Source organism: Solanum verrucosum, unplaced genomic scaffold, assembly GCF_900185275.1.
Source record: "Solanum verrucosum unplaced genomic scaffold, falcon-dt-bn FXZP01000060.1, whole genome shotgun sequence".
In the NCBI taxonomy this organism is placed as follows: domain Eukaryota; kingdom Viridiplantae; phylum Streptophyta; class Magnoliopsida; order Solanales; family Solanaceae; genus Solanum; species Solanum verrucosum.
In genome coordinates, this window is record NW_026020129.1 from 5,537,419 (window position 1) to 5,553,273 (window position 15,855).

Below are 15,855 nucleotides of genomic sequence, written 5' to 3' on the forward strand. Positions count from 1 at the left end.
GAGAGGTTATTAGGGAAAAGGTGAGAGTGGTCGTAGATTAAAAAAATAAATAAGTAAGACTAAGATAGTTTAAATATGCGATGGTGTAAAGAAGAAGTGTGTAGACAACCTAGTAAAAAGATATGAGAGTCGGGATGTTGGGGGAATGCGAAAGAGTAGAGGCAAATTGAAAAAGTATTGGAGAGATAATTAGACATGATAAGGCGTAATTTCATATTGTCTAAGACATGACTTTTAAATAGGAAAGAGTGAATGTCGTTTATTAAGGTAGAAGAGGTACATTGTTCTCTTGTGTAACAAAAGTTTGGGCTTATTAGTACCTTGGCGTAGTACTAGTCATACCTCCTTGTAAGTTTCGAACTTTTGATTATATGTTGTGTATTGTGTTTTGATTATTACACTATTTTATTGTAGACTTTAAAATGTGTTTTACTAATTATTATACTTTTTTTAGTTTAGTTTGATGAATTTGAGTCGAGGATCTTTTAAAAACAACTTTTTTATCTTTAAAAAATAATAAAAATGTCAACGTACACTTTAACTTTCTCAAATTCTACTTAGCGAGATTTCTCTAAATATGTTATTATAAATTCGATACACAACCATTAATTTCTTCACATAATAATAAAATTAATAAATGCCAAACATAGGTTAATCCAACAAAATGTTATCTACAAATTATATTAGAAGTCATTCCCAATTTTAAATAATATTTTAGAAGCAGTCTAATTTACTATTTATATTTTATTTTTGGTAATAGTAGATATTTTTTATATATATAACTTAGGTAGCGGTTACATTAGGAATATTATAATTTTCAAACTTGGCTAGATTAATACAAGATAATAAGGACACTTGTTTACTACTAGTGTGTCCTGTTAAATTTGCTGCTAGGGTTGTAGTTAACATACTAGGAGGAGAACAAAATATTACAAAGCTATTATTAGTACTAATAGTTCTTGCTTCATTTGCCAAGTGGTGGCCAACCCTATTTCCTTCTCGAAAATTATGGAGGATAGTTGGATTCTCCAGTTTCTTATGCCAATACCTGCAGGAAGAGATAAGAAGGTCATAAGATTATGTAGTAGTAAAGTAATTACCTCTATATAATCAGTTTCAATTGCCAGAGGAGTGAAGTTGTGAATATAAGCTAACTCTATGCCTAAAGCAAAGAGAAGAGTTCCATTGAAGTAGCATTAAAACTTTGATGTTGCTGATTGTAACCCATCTTCCAAATACCATTCTCATCTCTAATAATTCCTCATATACCTCATCTCAATGTTGCGGAGGAATCAAAATTGAGTTTGTAGTGATCCTCTGGAGGAGGCTGCCAACGTATTTGGATAGTGATTTTGTCGGAAATGGGAGGACCAGAGGAGTTAGTAGTATAAGTATATTCAATGGTGCGAGCTATAACAATCGAGATAGGTATTGGGTTGAAGGAGTTATGAAAAATACTATTGTTCCTATTTAACCAAATATGTCATATAGCAAAAAGGTAAAAGATATTCTAATGGAGAAGATGGTTTGTGAAAATATGATTGAGATTTTTCAGGGTTAGCAGCCAGTCCTCATTGATATCGGTAAAATTTGTCAAGGTTATGGGTACACCGATCTGATTTCAAAATTGTTGAGCAATAATACTATCCATAAACATATGTTTGGCCGTTTCAATCTGAGCTTTGCACATTCTTCAAATATTATTGGGGATGACTCGGAGTTTATGGAGATAGTAACTCGAGGGGATACGATCATGATAGCACAACCAAAAGAAGTATTTAATTTTAGTGCCAGATCAATTAGATATCTTTGACAGAATGTGGGTCTAGAAGTTTGTAAATGAAGGCAATGGAGAAATTGTCATTAGTGGTAAGGGACCAGATATGAGTGTCCTTATTAAGAGTGGAAAAGATAGGGACAGAGTGTATGGCGTTAAGGATAGAATTAGGGAATACGAAAGAGGAGTTATCAGTATTCCATTGATTATGTATGCGAAGGCCAGAGACTCTTGTGGTAAGGTCGGTGATATGGAGTGGTCCTTCAATGATAGTTCGGAAATTAGTGGTAGGAGGGATCCAATTATGGTGCCAGGCATTCGTGCGTTTCCCATTACCAATTAGCCATCGAACCCCTTTATTATAGTATTTCCAACCTAGCCATAAAAACGTGTTTGGCCAACAAAGCCAAAAGTAGATGTAAATTATTATTTAAAAGTCTTAAAAGTGTATAGTAGTAGTCACATTATTGTAAATTATTAGGTACAAGTTAGTAGAGAAAATTAGTCAACAAGTGTAGGGTAATATGCATGTGTATTATTAAAGTAGTATGGACAAGTGTAAAGTGTGGTAGATGGTTTTTTTCAGATAAAGGAGGTGTGAGCATAATTATTGCGGAAGTTATTACGATGGTACACACAATTGGCCCATTGGGATGTCGAATTAGTGTACATTCTCCATGCGAGCCCCGCAAGAGTTGCTTTATTTTTGGTAGATGCATTATGAAGACCTAATCCATCAAGGTGCTTAGGGGTGGTAATTACTTGCCAATTAAGATAATAAATCTTTTTCTTACGTTGGGAACTACCCCAAATGAAGTCCCTCTGATGGTCTGAAGGGTTTGTTGGGGAAGTTGGATGTATTGCATGGCATAATTTGGAATAGAGATCGGACTAAAGTGACTCTTCCTGCCATAGTGAAGAAATTGATTTTCCAGTCAACAAGTTTTTGCTTCATTTTATCTAGAATATAAAGAAAAGCTCTAGGCCTAGGAGCATTATTAAGGTAACGAAACCAAGATATTTGCCAAAGTTAGAGGAAAGGGAAATCCGAAGGTAGTGGTGAGTTAGGAAATGGTACTGGCCTTACACTTCGAGGAAGGTATGATTTTTTATTTTACTTTGTTGACATTTTGGCCTGAGAGTTGACAGAAGAGGTCAATACTCTTTGCCATGGAGTTGATAGAGGCTTTATTAGCTTTGCCATTAGAGTAAGATCATCCGCATAAAAGGGTTAATACCTCATATGGTCACTCAACTATCCACTTTTGCCTCAGAAAGTCACTCAACTTTTAATTTTCACTAAAAAATCACCATGTGAGTGACTTTCTGAGGAAAAACTGGATAGTTGAGTGACCATCTGAGGTATTAACCCTAATTAATATAGTTTGAGAGCATTTTCATACATAGAATAAAAATATAAGGGGAAGGGTCCCCCTGGCGAATAGCACTATTTATATTATTTGTTATCAATAGGTAACTACTTGTATGTATCAAACATATTCACATCCATATATTAACATTTTTTTTTAATTTCTTATTTAGTGTTTTCTATATTGTTACTATCAAGTTGATTTAAATTCACCCAATTTCTATTTTAATTTGACATTGTAACTCTCTGTTTTCATTATGAAATTATATATGTCATGATCCGTTGCTCAAAACGCTAATTCAAACTCTAAATTTTTAAGTGGAAGAAAAAATGATTATTGATCACCATAATTAATATATCAATATTTATCTTAATCTCAAGTTTTTATCTTTTTATCCATTTATTTATAGATTATCAAGAATGTTAACTCATGTAATATTTTTAATCTAATTTATTTTAATATTTTGAATTGCGACTATAATCACAATTACTTTTGCAATTCAAATAACTTATACAATGATGAAAAATGACAATATATTTACAAATTAGCAGCTCCGCGCACTTACCATTTAACAAAATGACAAGGAAATGGTAATTTCTTTAACTAACAATTGCTTTTGAGCAAAGAAAATAAATATTGTCATTTCGAATGGACTTTATAGTGGACTATTCGAATTTAATTGGGTTTCAAATAAATAAATAAAGTTTATTCTCTCACGGTATAAACAAAAAACACAGAAATCAAATAACCCTCAATTTTCTCAGCTTCTCCTACATCTTTGTCGCGATTCTCCGGCGAAAACTCCAGTTGAATCTTGGTCATCCAAGCGGCCGCCGGCGATCGGAATCTTAAACTATTCCGGAAGTTCATCGGTGATCGGTATCCCCAAATCTCATCATTTTGTATTTAAATTTACTGTAACTAATTAGCTCTATATTTTTCAGAATATATGTGATGCCTAATTATATTTGAATATTTATAGGAACTATTATGAACAGGACTAGAAGTTCTAGGGTTGAAATTGAGGGTTAGCTATAACTAATCTATTATGAACAGGACTAGAAGTCATTTTTCATTGGTTCACCGGGGTATGGGTTCTTTTACTATTTTCTTTGTTAGATTGCCTTAAATATGGTTGAATTCCTTGGGGAAAATGGAAGTAACCAGTGGAAAAGCTGAAATGGGTGAAAGCTAACCCGGATTTCACCATAATCAAAAATAAAAATAAACATGATGGATGAATCAAAAGTTCATCAAGCATCAATGTGGAAATATAGGATTAATGCATATATGAAGTGATTGAATTGAAAAGTTTAGTTCTCGCACTCGTTGATTTTAAAGTCTAGATAAAAGTTGAAATCTTTTTGAGGTTCTGACTTCTGAGGATTTGATATTAGAATAACAAGATCCTCTCGTTCTACTCTTTTGGTCTTTGGATGTCAAAGTAGGATCATGAGAGCCTAAAGTATATTTGACATTTTTGCATCTACATGTTAATGAAGTATGTCTAACTCTTGACTATATGCTAAATATAACGTAAGGAAATAGCTCACTATGCCTAAAATCTGAGTTAGATAGCATATGTACTCCAAGTCAAGTTTATTGTCGTCGCTGTCTAAATTATAGGGGCCCAACTCAAGTAGAAAAATAACGAGTAGGTTATGTACTAAATTTAAACTTTTACCTAGAATCAAAACCGAGGTTGTTCCTGACCCCCATGAAGTCCTTGGTAAATGGCAATGTGATGCTTTCAAGCATGTTGTTTGTGCTTGACTTCCAAACTGAGTGTGTTGAAAAAGAGAAGGAGATTCTCTGAGATGGTAAACTATATAACATTCTTGGATCTCCACTGATTCACTTAACTTATGCAGCAATATTAATTTATCATGGACAACCTGTCATATTTTAAAGAACTTCCCAACTTTCTGAAATGGTAGGTTACATTAATATGCGTGCTATTAAGAAGTCTGGAAAAAAACATCTTCATTTTTAGAGCATATAGAGAGAAATCATGTATTGCTTGCTCGTGTACACTCTTCTCTATTTAGCTCTCACTAATTAGTCTGTTGCAAAATAAACTACTTGTTATACTTATATCCCCTGTTTCCTTTCTTGAAATAAACCAGAACTACTTGTTATACCGTGTTTGATCATTTGCTGCTGATGCCTAGTCTGGTGATAAGCTTTTGATGTATTTATTGGCACTAAATTCTGTTCCAGTCCATTACAGAGTAGTATGCTTCCTAGTTCGCACTTTACTGAATCAACTTGTGGAGTTTTTGACTTTCTAGGAAACCTGGATAAGGCAACAGTAAAGACTGTGGTCATCAATAATAATTTATTATACACATCATATGGTCTGAAAATCCTTATTTTGAAACTGGCTTAATACACCTTTATTTTGCTTAGTTCTTTGTCCTATTGTTTCCGATTAATTGCTCAATTTATTTATTACACTCATCGTATGGCCTGGAAATCCTTATTTTGATACTGGGCTTTAAATCTGTACTGCAGCCATTCTGGTGTATGATTTGGGCAAGATAATGGCGGACATGCCAGGTTATTTCAGAACATGCTTTCACACAGGGAGGCTTGCGTGTTTGGCAATGTTAGTGTCTGGAGGGATTGTATTGCAAATACTGGTCCGCCCCATTGTCCTTTGATATCCTATGAATTATAGGAACTTTTTCTGTTTCTCGTTGTAATCATTTTTCCTGATTTGACTTTCCTTTTATGGTGTTGTAGGCATGTGCTTTGTATAATAACTGGTGGCCAATGTTGACAGGTGTGTTAAAAGCATAAATCTTGAATTAAATAGAAAATCATATCGTGTGTGCTCGATCATTTGTTTGCTCTTACTCCCAGTCACCCCCTTGTGCAAATTTAAACTAGATCGTTCATTTACTCTTACTTCCGGTCATCCCCTCATGCAAAATTAGAAACTCAGTGCTAATGTATGTATGCATAACAGGATTCAATTGTGTTAGAAAGACTTTTACTGGTCGTTAAGTTGGGTTGTGTATTACTATAACATAATTTTGTGCTTGGCTTGGAGACCATGAACGTTTAGAAGGCATAAGACGTGTTTTCTCATCTTGACAAATCTTTTGTTATATTTGAGATTGTCAGAAAGGCTGTATCTATCACGGATCCTGACTATTGTTGGTATTTATTGCTGTAGTTATAATGTATGTCACTCTGCCTATGCCTTTGATGTTCTTTGCCGGTTCAGATACTTCCAGTCTCTACACCGAATCTGGAAGCTGGTGAGCCTTGTTTTCTTATGCACATCATACTATGATACTTATTCTCAAGCATCAGGCCTCATATTTGATTTTAAACGACATGTATAACAGTTGGCTAAATGCAACTAAGTTCTTGACTGGAGCATCCACCGTTGGCAGCATAGCAATTCCGATCATCTTAAAACATGCTGGTGTAATTGGTTGGGGAGCCATGGCATTGGAGCTTTCATCCTTTTTCGTTTTTGTACTGTCCCTCTTGTGTTATCTTGGGATGAGTGAAGACGATGGCTACAGTAGGTTCTGAGATAGACGTTCTGCTTCCTGCTTTGTTTGTGTTCATCAGAATATCGAACTTCAACTTTGCAGACTCGATGACCATGCCTCTTGTTGTTATGTTTTGTAGATAGAAACATTGTTATCTGTAAATTCTTGGCTGTTATAAGTCAAACGTATCCCATGCGTGCTGCATTTGATGATTTATACTTCTTGCAGGATGAATCATTTTTATTGATTGAAATTTCAGTTGTGTAATTGGAGAATGAAAGAAATATCCCATTTGTGAGAAACATTTCATGATTGAACATAACTTATTGATGCTATAATCCAAGAAAATATAGTCCATTCTAGTAAACAATCTTAACAACATTTTGTTTTCGAAAAATTGAAAAGTTTTACCTCGGAGTCGTTTTGTATGAGTTCACGGTAGAGAAAGACTCGGCATTCTGGCTAGCCACCCGTTGGTGTAGTAAGTAGCGGGTTTAGCACGCCTCGCTTAAACAAATGATTCTGAAACAAACAAAAAGGTGTGATATCACTCATACTTACTTTTGGAGAGAAATCCTGGACATCTTAGACATCGAATCTTCGGTAGGACTCTTATTTGATAGGCAGAATTTGATTTCACTTACATCAGTGTGTGTGATATAAATACTAACATCACACGAAGGAAGTTTGACTAGGATAAATAAAAGTATCTCATGTGTTTATAACTTTCAATCAAGTAACGTCTACCTAAAATATATTTACAACTTTCAACTAATTTCCTTTTTTTCACTTTACCTGTTCATTATTTCAAAAATAGATTTTCACTTTTACCTATCACTTTTAATAAATGCAGAAAAGATGAAAAAAATAATTTATGTTTTACTTTAAGTATTAATTATTTATTCTCCAAATAGGGATATTATAGTAAAATAATTATATCAACCAACAAGGATTATGATTGAGTACTAAGTGCTCTTTCCTCGTTAATAAGAAGTCATGGGTTCAAGTTCCTCGAGATATGGAGTCGCCTATGCCAAATTCAAACGTGACAACTAAAATAAACCATCCTCTTTAAACAAACATCCTCTCCTTAATCAGATATCTCGATTCGACTTCAAACGTGACAACAAAAAATAAAGCATCCTCTTTAAACAAACTCCGTCTTTGATCAGACGTCTCGGTTGACTTCGCCAAATTCAAATGTGAGTAAACAAAGTACATAAATCACAAAATAGAAGGAGCAAATAAAAGAATAGCAAACTACTGTAGAAAGAAGTATAAACTCCATTGAAGACAGTGTGTTCTCTGGTTGGAGCTCAATTCATTTTCCAGAATCAAAAAGATGAACGAAAAGCAGCAATCACTTCTCCTCGAATCCGCCGCTCGTTTCCCTCCTCCCAAAGGTATTATTATAATGATTCATACAAAGAGATCTCCTTCAAAAACTCCAATATTATTATTCTCAATTTGACTTCGTTTTTTTTTTTAAATCATTAATTTTCGGTAAAAAGACAAATTATTTAGTATTGAAATGAAATGGGTCTGAACAAAGCAGAATGGATGCAGAAGATTTATATAATAAGCATTAGCTAATTTGGGATTGAGGCGTAAATGATTGATTGTTGACTGATTTTATATTGAATTTATGAACCAAATGGGACCAAGTGGGTGTAGAAATGCAAATGATTCATAAGAAAACAGACCCAACTAGTTTTGGATCCAGACGTAGTTGATTGATTGTTGATTGGTTTTCTTGGAAAATGTATGAGCTAAATGAGTCCAAGAGGGTGTAGAAATGCAAATGATGCATAAAAAACAGATCCAACTAGTTTGGATCGAGATGTAGTTGATTGATTGTTGATTTGTTTTCTTGGAACATGTATGAGCTAAATGAGTCCAAGAGGGTGTAGAAATGCAAATGATGCATAAAAAAACAGATCCAACTAGTTTTGGTTTGAGATGTAGTTGATTGATTGTTGATTGGTTTTCTTGTAAAATGTATCAGCTTAAATTAGTCCAAGTGGGTGTAGAAATGTAAATGATTCATAAAGGTACAGACCCAACTAGTTTTGAATCGAGATGTAGTTGATTGGTTTTCTTGGACAATGTATGAGCTAAATGAGTCCAAGTGGGTGTTGAAATGCAAATGATTCATAAAAGAACAGACCCAACTAGTTTTGGATCGAGATGTGGTTGATTGATTGTTGATTTGTTTTCTTGGAATATGTATGAACAGGAGTGAAGCTATCATACGGGACAGCTGGGTTTCGAGCTGATGCATCGTTATTGGAATCAACGGTGTTCAGAGTAGGGATATTGGCGGCGTTAAGGTCGTTGAAGACTGGATCAGTTATAGGTTTGATGATCACTGCATCCCACAATCAAGTATCAGACAATGGAGTCAAAGTGGCTGATCCAAGTGGTGGAATGTTGACTCAGGATTGGGAGCCTTTTGCTGATGCCATTGCTAATGCCCCTGATCCACATTCCCTCCTTCAGGTTCCAATGCCTTCTCTTTATTTTTTTAAACATACATACACCATGTTTGCAGACTTTCAAATTTTCGAAAACATGGAAAAGAAAAAACTACTATCATTTTTCTTATACACTTCTAATCATTCAAGTGGAAAAAATGTATGTTAATTCGATAAATCTGGATACTTTTGAAGATTTCTATGGTTATGAAATGGGCTGGAATAGAGCACAACGGGTACAAGTAGTTTGCAATTGAGGCATCGATTGAATGATTGTTCTATGGTTACTGTTATAGTATACTGTTTAGAAAAAGAGAATTACTTTACAAAATTAGGATGGCTGCTGCAAATAAGGCTAGTTAGAGGGATTGAGAGATATGGAAATTTTTTGGGTGAAAGTGTTGCTGGGAACGGAAAGAAGGGGAAATTTCAACTGAAAGAGAAGAAAGAGATAATAAAATGAAGTTAGAATCTTTCGAATAAATTCTTGATTAAACTAATGGACAGAAGAACCGTGTAGAGAAACTTTGACTTACTACAGGTGCAGTGCATCGAGAAGTTCAATACTTTCTTTATCGAGAAAATGTCCTTGCTTGTACTTCTCTTTTTTCAAGGTAGGGTTTGTGTTCAGTAAAGTATGTTGTCATTATATGGAAAAACTCGTGTTCTCTCAGCCCCTTAATGATCAGAATTTCACTATAATGGGCAGGCGATGGGGTGTATTAGTTCGATGGCTATTCTTTCGCCTCTTCTGATAATCTTTTTAAAGTCATAGCTAGCACATGCCACTTGAACAGAAGTAGAAGAACAGAAACCAGAGAACAAGTATTCAAAGAAGAGTATAACTGACAAGTATGAAACAAATGTAGGACATTTCTTGTTATTGGTTTTTGTAATTTTTCTATTGGTTGAACTTCCCATAATTAGTATTGAGAAGGTGGAAAGGGGGTTCCTTTTTCTAGATTAGTGGAAGTTCAACATTATTATAATGTGATTCTGGACCGTTGCTATTGATTGAGACTCCAATATGTAGTTATAGTTGCACTGCATGAGTGAGTTACTTTTGTGCTTATAATGATTTTTAGTGATGATGATAAAGTAGTTTGACATTCGCAGAAGCTAATAAAAATTTGATGTTATCTTCTCTGTTTTGCACTTCTTCCTGTAGTCCATTGCGTCAAGTAATGGAATAGTATTCTGTCAATTAGCTAGGTTCTGATTCATAATATCTTGTCTGGAAACAGCTAATAATTGAATTTGCAAAGAAAGAAGATATTGGCTTTGAAGGAAGACAGACAGCAGAGGTGTTATTAGGAAGAGACACAAGGCCTAGTGGAGAGGCTCTCCTTGACGCTGCCAAGCAAGTATGTCTTTTGTGTAGCTTACATGGGCTTTCTTCACTTTTCTTTAGTCATATGTCTATCTGCTTTACTGCAGTTAAATTCAGGTGGAACACAGACTGCTATAGGCTCTGGCCTCGTGCATCCTCAGTTATTTTCTTATTAATTTTATCTGGTGGCTGGCAAGATGATTCTCTAGAAAACTTTTTTGTCTAATTCCATTGTCTAGGTTAGGTTTGATATTTCTCCTCCTTTTTTTCCTTGTCTTTTAAGGATTATGCCTCCTGTTGGCCTTCCATTTTATGCATAAACTTGCAGAATACAACTGCCAAAAGAGCTTTTAGTTAGGTAGAACAATGTGATTTGCAATTCAGTTGTATTTATCAGTACTCAATGTCAATTGAAAGGGAATCACTTCAATTGTTGGAGCAATTGGAACTGACATGGGAGTAGTTACAACACCACAACTGCATTGGATGGTTCGAGCAACAAATAGAAGCATGGAGGCATCTGAATCTAGTTATTTTCATCAACTTTCAAGCTCTTTCAGGTCAGTTTGAGTCGATAGTTTCTTGAAGCCTTTAAATTTAGTTGAGATACATTTTGATAGAAATGCTACCGACTTCTTTAGGTGTTTGATGGATTTGAAGCCTGAGGGAATCAGGAAAAATGGTGATGATAATGCATTGGTGGTGGACGGGGCAGATGGTGTTGGTGGTGAAAAGCTTGAACATTTCAAGAAGATGTTGACTGGGTTGTGCATTGAAGTTCGTAACCGGGGAGATGGTATGCTTAATGAAGCTGTTGGTGCTGACTACGTGCAAAAAGAGAAGGTTGCTCCACGTGGATTTGGTCCTGCCGAGGCTGGCTTAAGGTGACACATCTTGTTATTCTTTTATAGAATAGCTTTGTTGAACAATGTCTAATCACAGTGTTTGGCTATTTAGTGAGTTTAGTTCTGTTTAACTGTAACATGATAGTCACTAATTTAATTTTCATTTGGATGGAAGTTTAGTAATATGAACCTATTAAACCTAACCTAGAAAAAGAGAATAGTGTGGACCTACTATGTAGATATAAACCAGAAAGAGGAAATCTGAATACATCCTATGTGATTTCTCCCACTGGTGAGTGGTGATGATGACTTGGTTTAACTTGTTTTCATCATATGGATTTGTTAAGATCCTTTTTATACCTATGTTGTTGCACTTCTGTTGTCTTCCTTTGCCTTACTTATGATGCTATATTTGCATAGGAGTTACTAACCTGGTAGGGCCTCTTAGATTGCACTCTGTTTCGATGGAAATTTGATCAATACTATCGTATTTCTTGCTAATTTACTGTAGCAATTGTTTCCAAGAAACATAACTTTTAGGAAGATCTTCATTAAGAAGATGCTTTATCTATTACTCATATCTAGTCACAGTGGATACAGGCTATGGTTAGCATCATCTATTGATATGGTAATCTTACTGTTTCTCCAATAGTTGTTAAAAGTCCTCATTTTCCATAGTGAAGAGAAGTGGAAATTGATTACTTCAATGCTCCTAGTGGTTCAGGTGTGCCAGTTTGGACGGGGATGCTGATCGGCTAGTCTATTTTTCAGTTATATTGAATGAAAGCAACAAGATTGAACTCGTTGATGGGGACAAAATATTGTCTTTGTTTGCCTTATTTATCAAGGAGCAACTAAGTATTTTGAACGACGGTGAAAGCAAAAAAGATAATGACTCTTACCAAGCACATTTAGGTGTTGTACAGACAGCTTATGCGAACGGAGCATCAACTGATTACCTTAAAGAGATGGGTCTAGAAGTTGTGCTTACTCCAACAGGAGTCAAATACTTGCATGAAAAAGCTGCTGAATTTGATATTGGCATATATTTTGAGGCGAATGGGCATGGAACTATCTTGTTTTCAGAAGCTTATCTGTGCCGGCTGGAGTCTACTCACAAGACACTTTTATCAACATCAGAAGGTCTGACACAATCTCCTTTGTTACTGTGATGGCCCTTAACTACCTATATCTAAACACCTATTTTATCTGTACTTATTTTAGGTTCAGCAAAACAGAAGGCTGCTTCAAGACTTTTGGCTGTCAGTCAGTTGATTAATCAGGCCGTGGGAGATGCTTTAAGTGGACTTCTTCTAGTGGAGGTTATCTTGCAATACATGGGATGGTCCATATGTAGATGGAATGAGCTTTATCATGATCTACCTAGCAGACAATTAAAGGTCAGATTCTTCTACCTCTGAATTCAGTTACAAGACTTCAACTCCATCATTAGGGACTTTAGTTTAACTGTTTTAATTACGTTGATATTTTGATTGCTGTTGTTCCTATTTCCTATTGGCATAGACTTAGAAATTCGCTGTTGTTCTCTGTTGACTAGCATGATGGGGCAGTAGTACTGATTACTAATTAGCGTGTGACGAACTGCCCATAAACAAACACTGGGATTCCAATGTTGATGAGACTTCTGTGTCAGAAATTTAGTTGTGTAGTGTAACATATTGATTTTGTTTTAGCTTCAAGTATAGTTTTCTCTTCGCTCATGTCCCTTGTTCAGATCTGAAAGAGTGAGGTATGCACAAGACATGTGAATTCTTTGAAAACAGTTACAGAATTACCCTCATTTTGTTCAAGGCTAATGGATGGAACCCCATATGTTTCATTTTCTAAATAGACATAGAAAGTCATTTATGCAATAAATGAGTAAACAGTCAAGTCACTGTTTTATCTATCATCTACTTGGGCTAAATTAAAAGCTAAGGAGAGAGTGAAGAAAGAAGGATAAAATACAAAACTAATAACTAAAAAGAAGGGTAGAACACAGAAATTCAGCTAATCCGGTAGCTCAAGTGCATTACGTCACAAGCAGAATTAAATAAACCAATAGACACAGGTTAGGCTGTGAGAAGGTGGTGATGTCTCAAAACTACAAAGTTTCTCTTTTTTCCTCTCGTTCCTCATCAATTCATAATTGTCGGGAGGGACTCAGGGTGGGACATGCACTATCCGTTGAATGTGAGCTTGAATGGGTCTGTTTGTAGGTAGTTCATCTTATTATAAGGATATTTCACTTTGAAGATAAGTGCTTCAATTCCAGGATCCCCGTATTTTCAGGTAAAGGTTGGCGACAGAACTGCAGTTGTCACAGCTAATGCAGAGACTGTGGCTGTTCAGCCTGTTGGTATTCAAGAAGCCATTAATGCTGAAATAGGTAATTCACATCAACTTTCTTATCATGGTGAATTTACAAATTTGTGATTAGTTTTTGTTCTAATAGAAGGAGATGTAAGTGTGTCTCTCCCTTGCTTCCCCCTCGTGGTTGTAGCAGGAATTCTTAGCTTCTATGTTTTCCAGTAGCACAAAATTCATGTTGCAGCCTCCATTAACAAATGTTGAACTTCAATATTCAGCCAAGAAAAGTTAAAAGGAACCCACAGCTTGTCTAGCTGCTTATTTCTTATGGCCCCCTATATGTACATTGCATTGACTTATCATGCGTTACAAGTGTCTTATCTTGATCAAATATGTCAATATGTGCAAATTTTTGTCGTTGAATGCTCTCTAATTAGCTATTAAACCCTTTCTTAATTTTTTTTGATCCAGCAAAGTATCCCCGAGGACGATGTTTTATTAGACCATCTGGGACAGAGGATGTTGTAAGAGTATATGCTGAAGCAACCACCCAGGATGCTGCAGATGCACTAGCCTCTTCAGTTGCAAGACTTGTGGATCAGTATCTTGGTTCTGGCACTGCTTGATTAAACTCACTAACAAAATCGTACTCAGAATTTTGATAATTTTAACAGATAAAATACTGAACTATATGATAAAAGATCATCGTTTTCTATCTGTTTTGGGTGTTAGTGGGATGCGTTTATGGTCCTCGACCTCCCTCTTGTAGAATTGTTGAAAAATAATTGGAAACATATTGTAGTTAATAATTATATACTTTAGCATTTTCTGTAAACTACTTTTGATAATTGCATCTCCATTTTTATGTATGTTGCTCAAACTTTGTATTTCCATTTTCCATTTCTCTGACCTGATCAATTCTGAATTCTTCCCTTGAAGATTTTGTTTGGTTGATTGAAGTTTGAACATAGTGTTCCTCTGTTTCAATTCATGTGGCATAATTTGACTCTAAATCATTTTTTTAAAAGGGAAATTTCTTAGAGTTATGGTCTTAAACATGTCATAATATTTGTGTGGCTATAAAAACTTAGAATGAAAAAGTTTCTAAATATTATAGTGTCATTCTTTTCGAAACGGACTAATAAGGAAATAATATTACATAAAATGATACGAAGGGAGTACCTAATATGGAACTTGAATTGACAACATGGACCATGATGATTCAAAAGCTTGAAATCATTGATTCAAGTCAATCGTCTAGTTCACCTTAAGCTTAAAGAATGCAAAGTTACCACATCAAGTCAATCATTGTCACATATCGAGAAGATTCATATTTCTCGAGTGTCCGAGTTTATTTATGACACGAAACAACTTGCAATATAGGTCTAGCACATCGATACATTCGAGAAAACTCAAGAGGTGCAGTAGCTGTTATTTCCATAACACCTTGTAACATTTGCAATGTGACTCTACCTACTACCAAGACAAATAATAACTTATAAACATCCATTCAGACTATAAAGATATCAGCATTAAGTTAGAGGAGGCCTTCCCACAGTAAGCACTAATTTCTCAATTATACAACACAAAAATTCCATATTGCATTATGCGATTTTATAATTTTTTGTTATAAACATCCATTCAGACTATAAAGTTACCAACAGTAAGCACTAATTTCTCAAAACACACAGTTAAAGGAGGCCTTCCCAGGCCAATGGTGTCCAAAAAGCACCAATCTTGAATTATATCGATAGTGCATCTATAAAGTACACCCACAAATGAAACTACAAATCATGTGTTTTCAGATTAGTTGTTTCAATTTTATCAGATGTGAAACGATATTCGCCCCTTCATAGTGGAGCTGTCTTGGATAACCTATTTCTTACCAGTCAATCTTCTAAGGAGAGGAGAAGATTAATGAACATTTGTACCCACATGGTTCTGAAGTCATTAAAGTTGAATCTTTTATAGTAACACACCAATAACCAAAGCGTTCAAGCATATGAAAACACAGGAAATCAATGAGATATAGCAAGTTATTCGCCAGACTCAAACTTTACAGTAAAAAGAACCACTTGGGAAACCATGACAACCTTGGAAAGCCTCAATTACGTTGCAAAACACAATTTTTAAGAGTATTTTGTAGAGTTATTAATCACGTTTACAACAGAAAAATTGCAAAACACTCAAGACTCATATCACATGAAAAAGTCTCTTCGGACTTCACAAACTTTAAGCAA

The 15,855-nt window shown here is 35.0% G+C and overlaps 2 protein-coding genes across 2 annotated transcripts; both read left to right on the forward strand.

Moving 5' to 3' along the window:
- The first annotated feature begins 3,889 nt into the window (after window positions 1-3,889).
- LOC125826954 (vacuolar protein sorting-associated protein 55 homolog) lies at window positions 3,890-6,858 on the forward strand. Its single transcript, XM_049506308.1, has 5 exons — window positions 3,890-4,026; window positions 5,662-5,789; window positions 5,893-5,932; window positions 6,329-6,413; window positions 6,504-6,858. Exons 2-5 carry the CDS (start codon window positions 5,691-5,693, stop codon window positions 6,694-6,696), a joined length of 417 nt encoding a protein of 138 aa, XP_049362265.1. The 5' UTR covers window positions 3,890-4,026; window positions 5,662-5,690; the 3' UTR covers window positions 6,697-6,858.
- A 1,064-nt stretch (window positions 6,859-7,922) lies between these two features.
- On the forward strand, window positions 7,923-14,520 carry LOC125826917 (phosphoacetylglucosamine mutase). Its single transcript, XM_049506269.1, has 9 exons — window positions 7,923-8,059; window positions 8,893-9,155; window positions 10,375-10,494; window positions 10,878-11,020; window positions 11,102-11,344; window positions 12,030-12,448; window positions 12,530-12,705; window positions 13,598-13,694; window positions 14,087-14,520. The coding sequence occupies exons 1-9, from the start codon at window positions 7,999-8,001 to the stop codon at window positions 14,239-14,241; spliced, it is 1,677 nt and encodes a 558-aa protein (XP_049362226.1). The 5' UTR covers window positions 7,923-7,998; the 3' UTR covers window positions 14,242-14,520.
- Window positions 14,521-15,855: the final 1,335 nt, after the last annotated feature.

Excerpts from the sequence above, each read along its gene's own strand:
- LOC125826954 (XM_049506308.1), top strand. The coding sequence starts at position 5,691 with ATGGCGGACATGCCAGGTTATTTCAGAACATGCTTTCACACAGGGAGG. Across the intron at positions 5,933-6,328 it reads CTGGTGGCCAATGTTGACAG|TTATAATGTATGTCACTCTG; the intron begins GTGTGTTAAAAG and ends TTATTGCTGTAG. Across the intron at positions 6,414-6,503 it reads TACACCGAATCTGGAAGCTG|TTGGCTAAATGCAACTAAGT; the intron begins GTGAGCCTTGTT and ends CATGTATAACAG.
- LOC125826917 (XM_049506269.1), top strand. The coding sequence starts at position 7,999 with ATGAACGAAAAGCAGCAATCACTTCTCCTCGAATCCGCCGCTCGTTTC. Across the intron at positions 10,495-10,877 it reads TCCTTGACGCTGCCAAGCAA|GGAATCACTTCAATTGTTGG; the intron begins GTATGTCTTTTG and ends GTCAATTGAAAG. Across the intron at positions 12,706-13,597 it reads TACCTAGCAGACAATTAAAG|GTAAAGGTTGGCGACAGAAC; the intron begins GTCAGATTCTTC and ends CCGTATTTTCAG.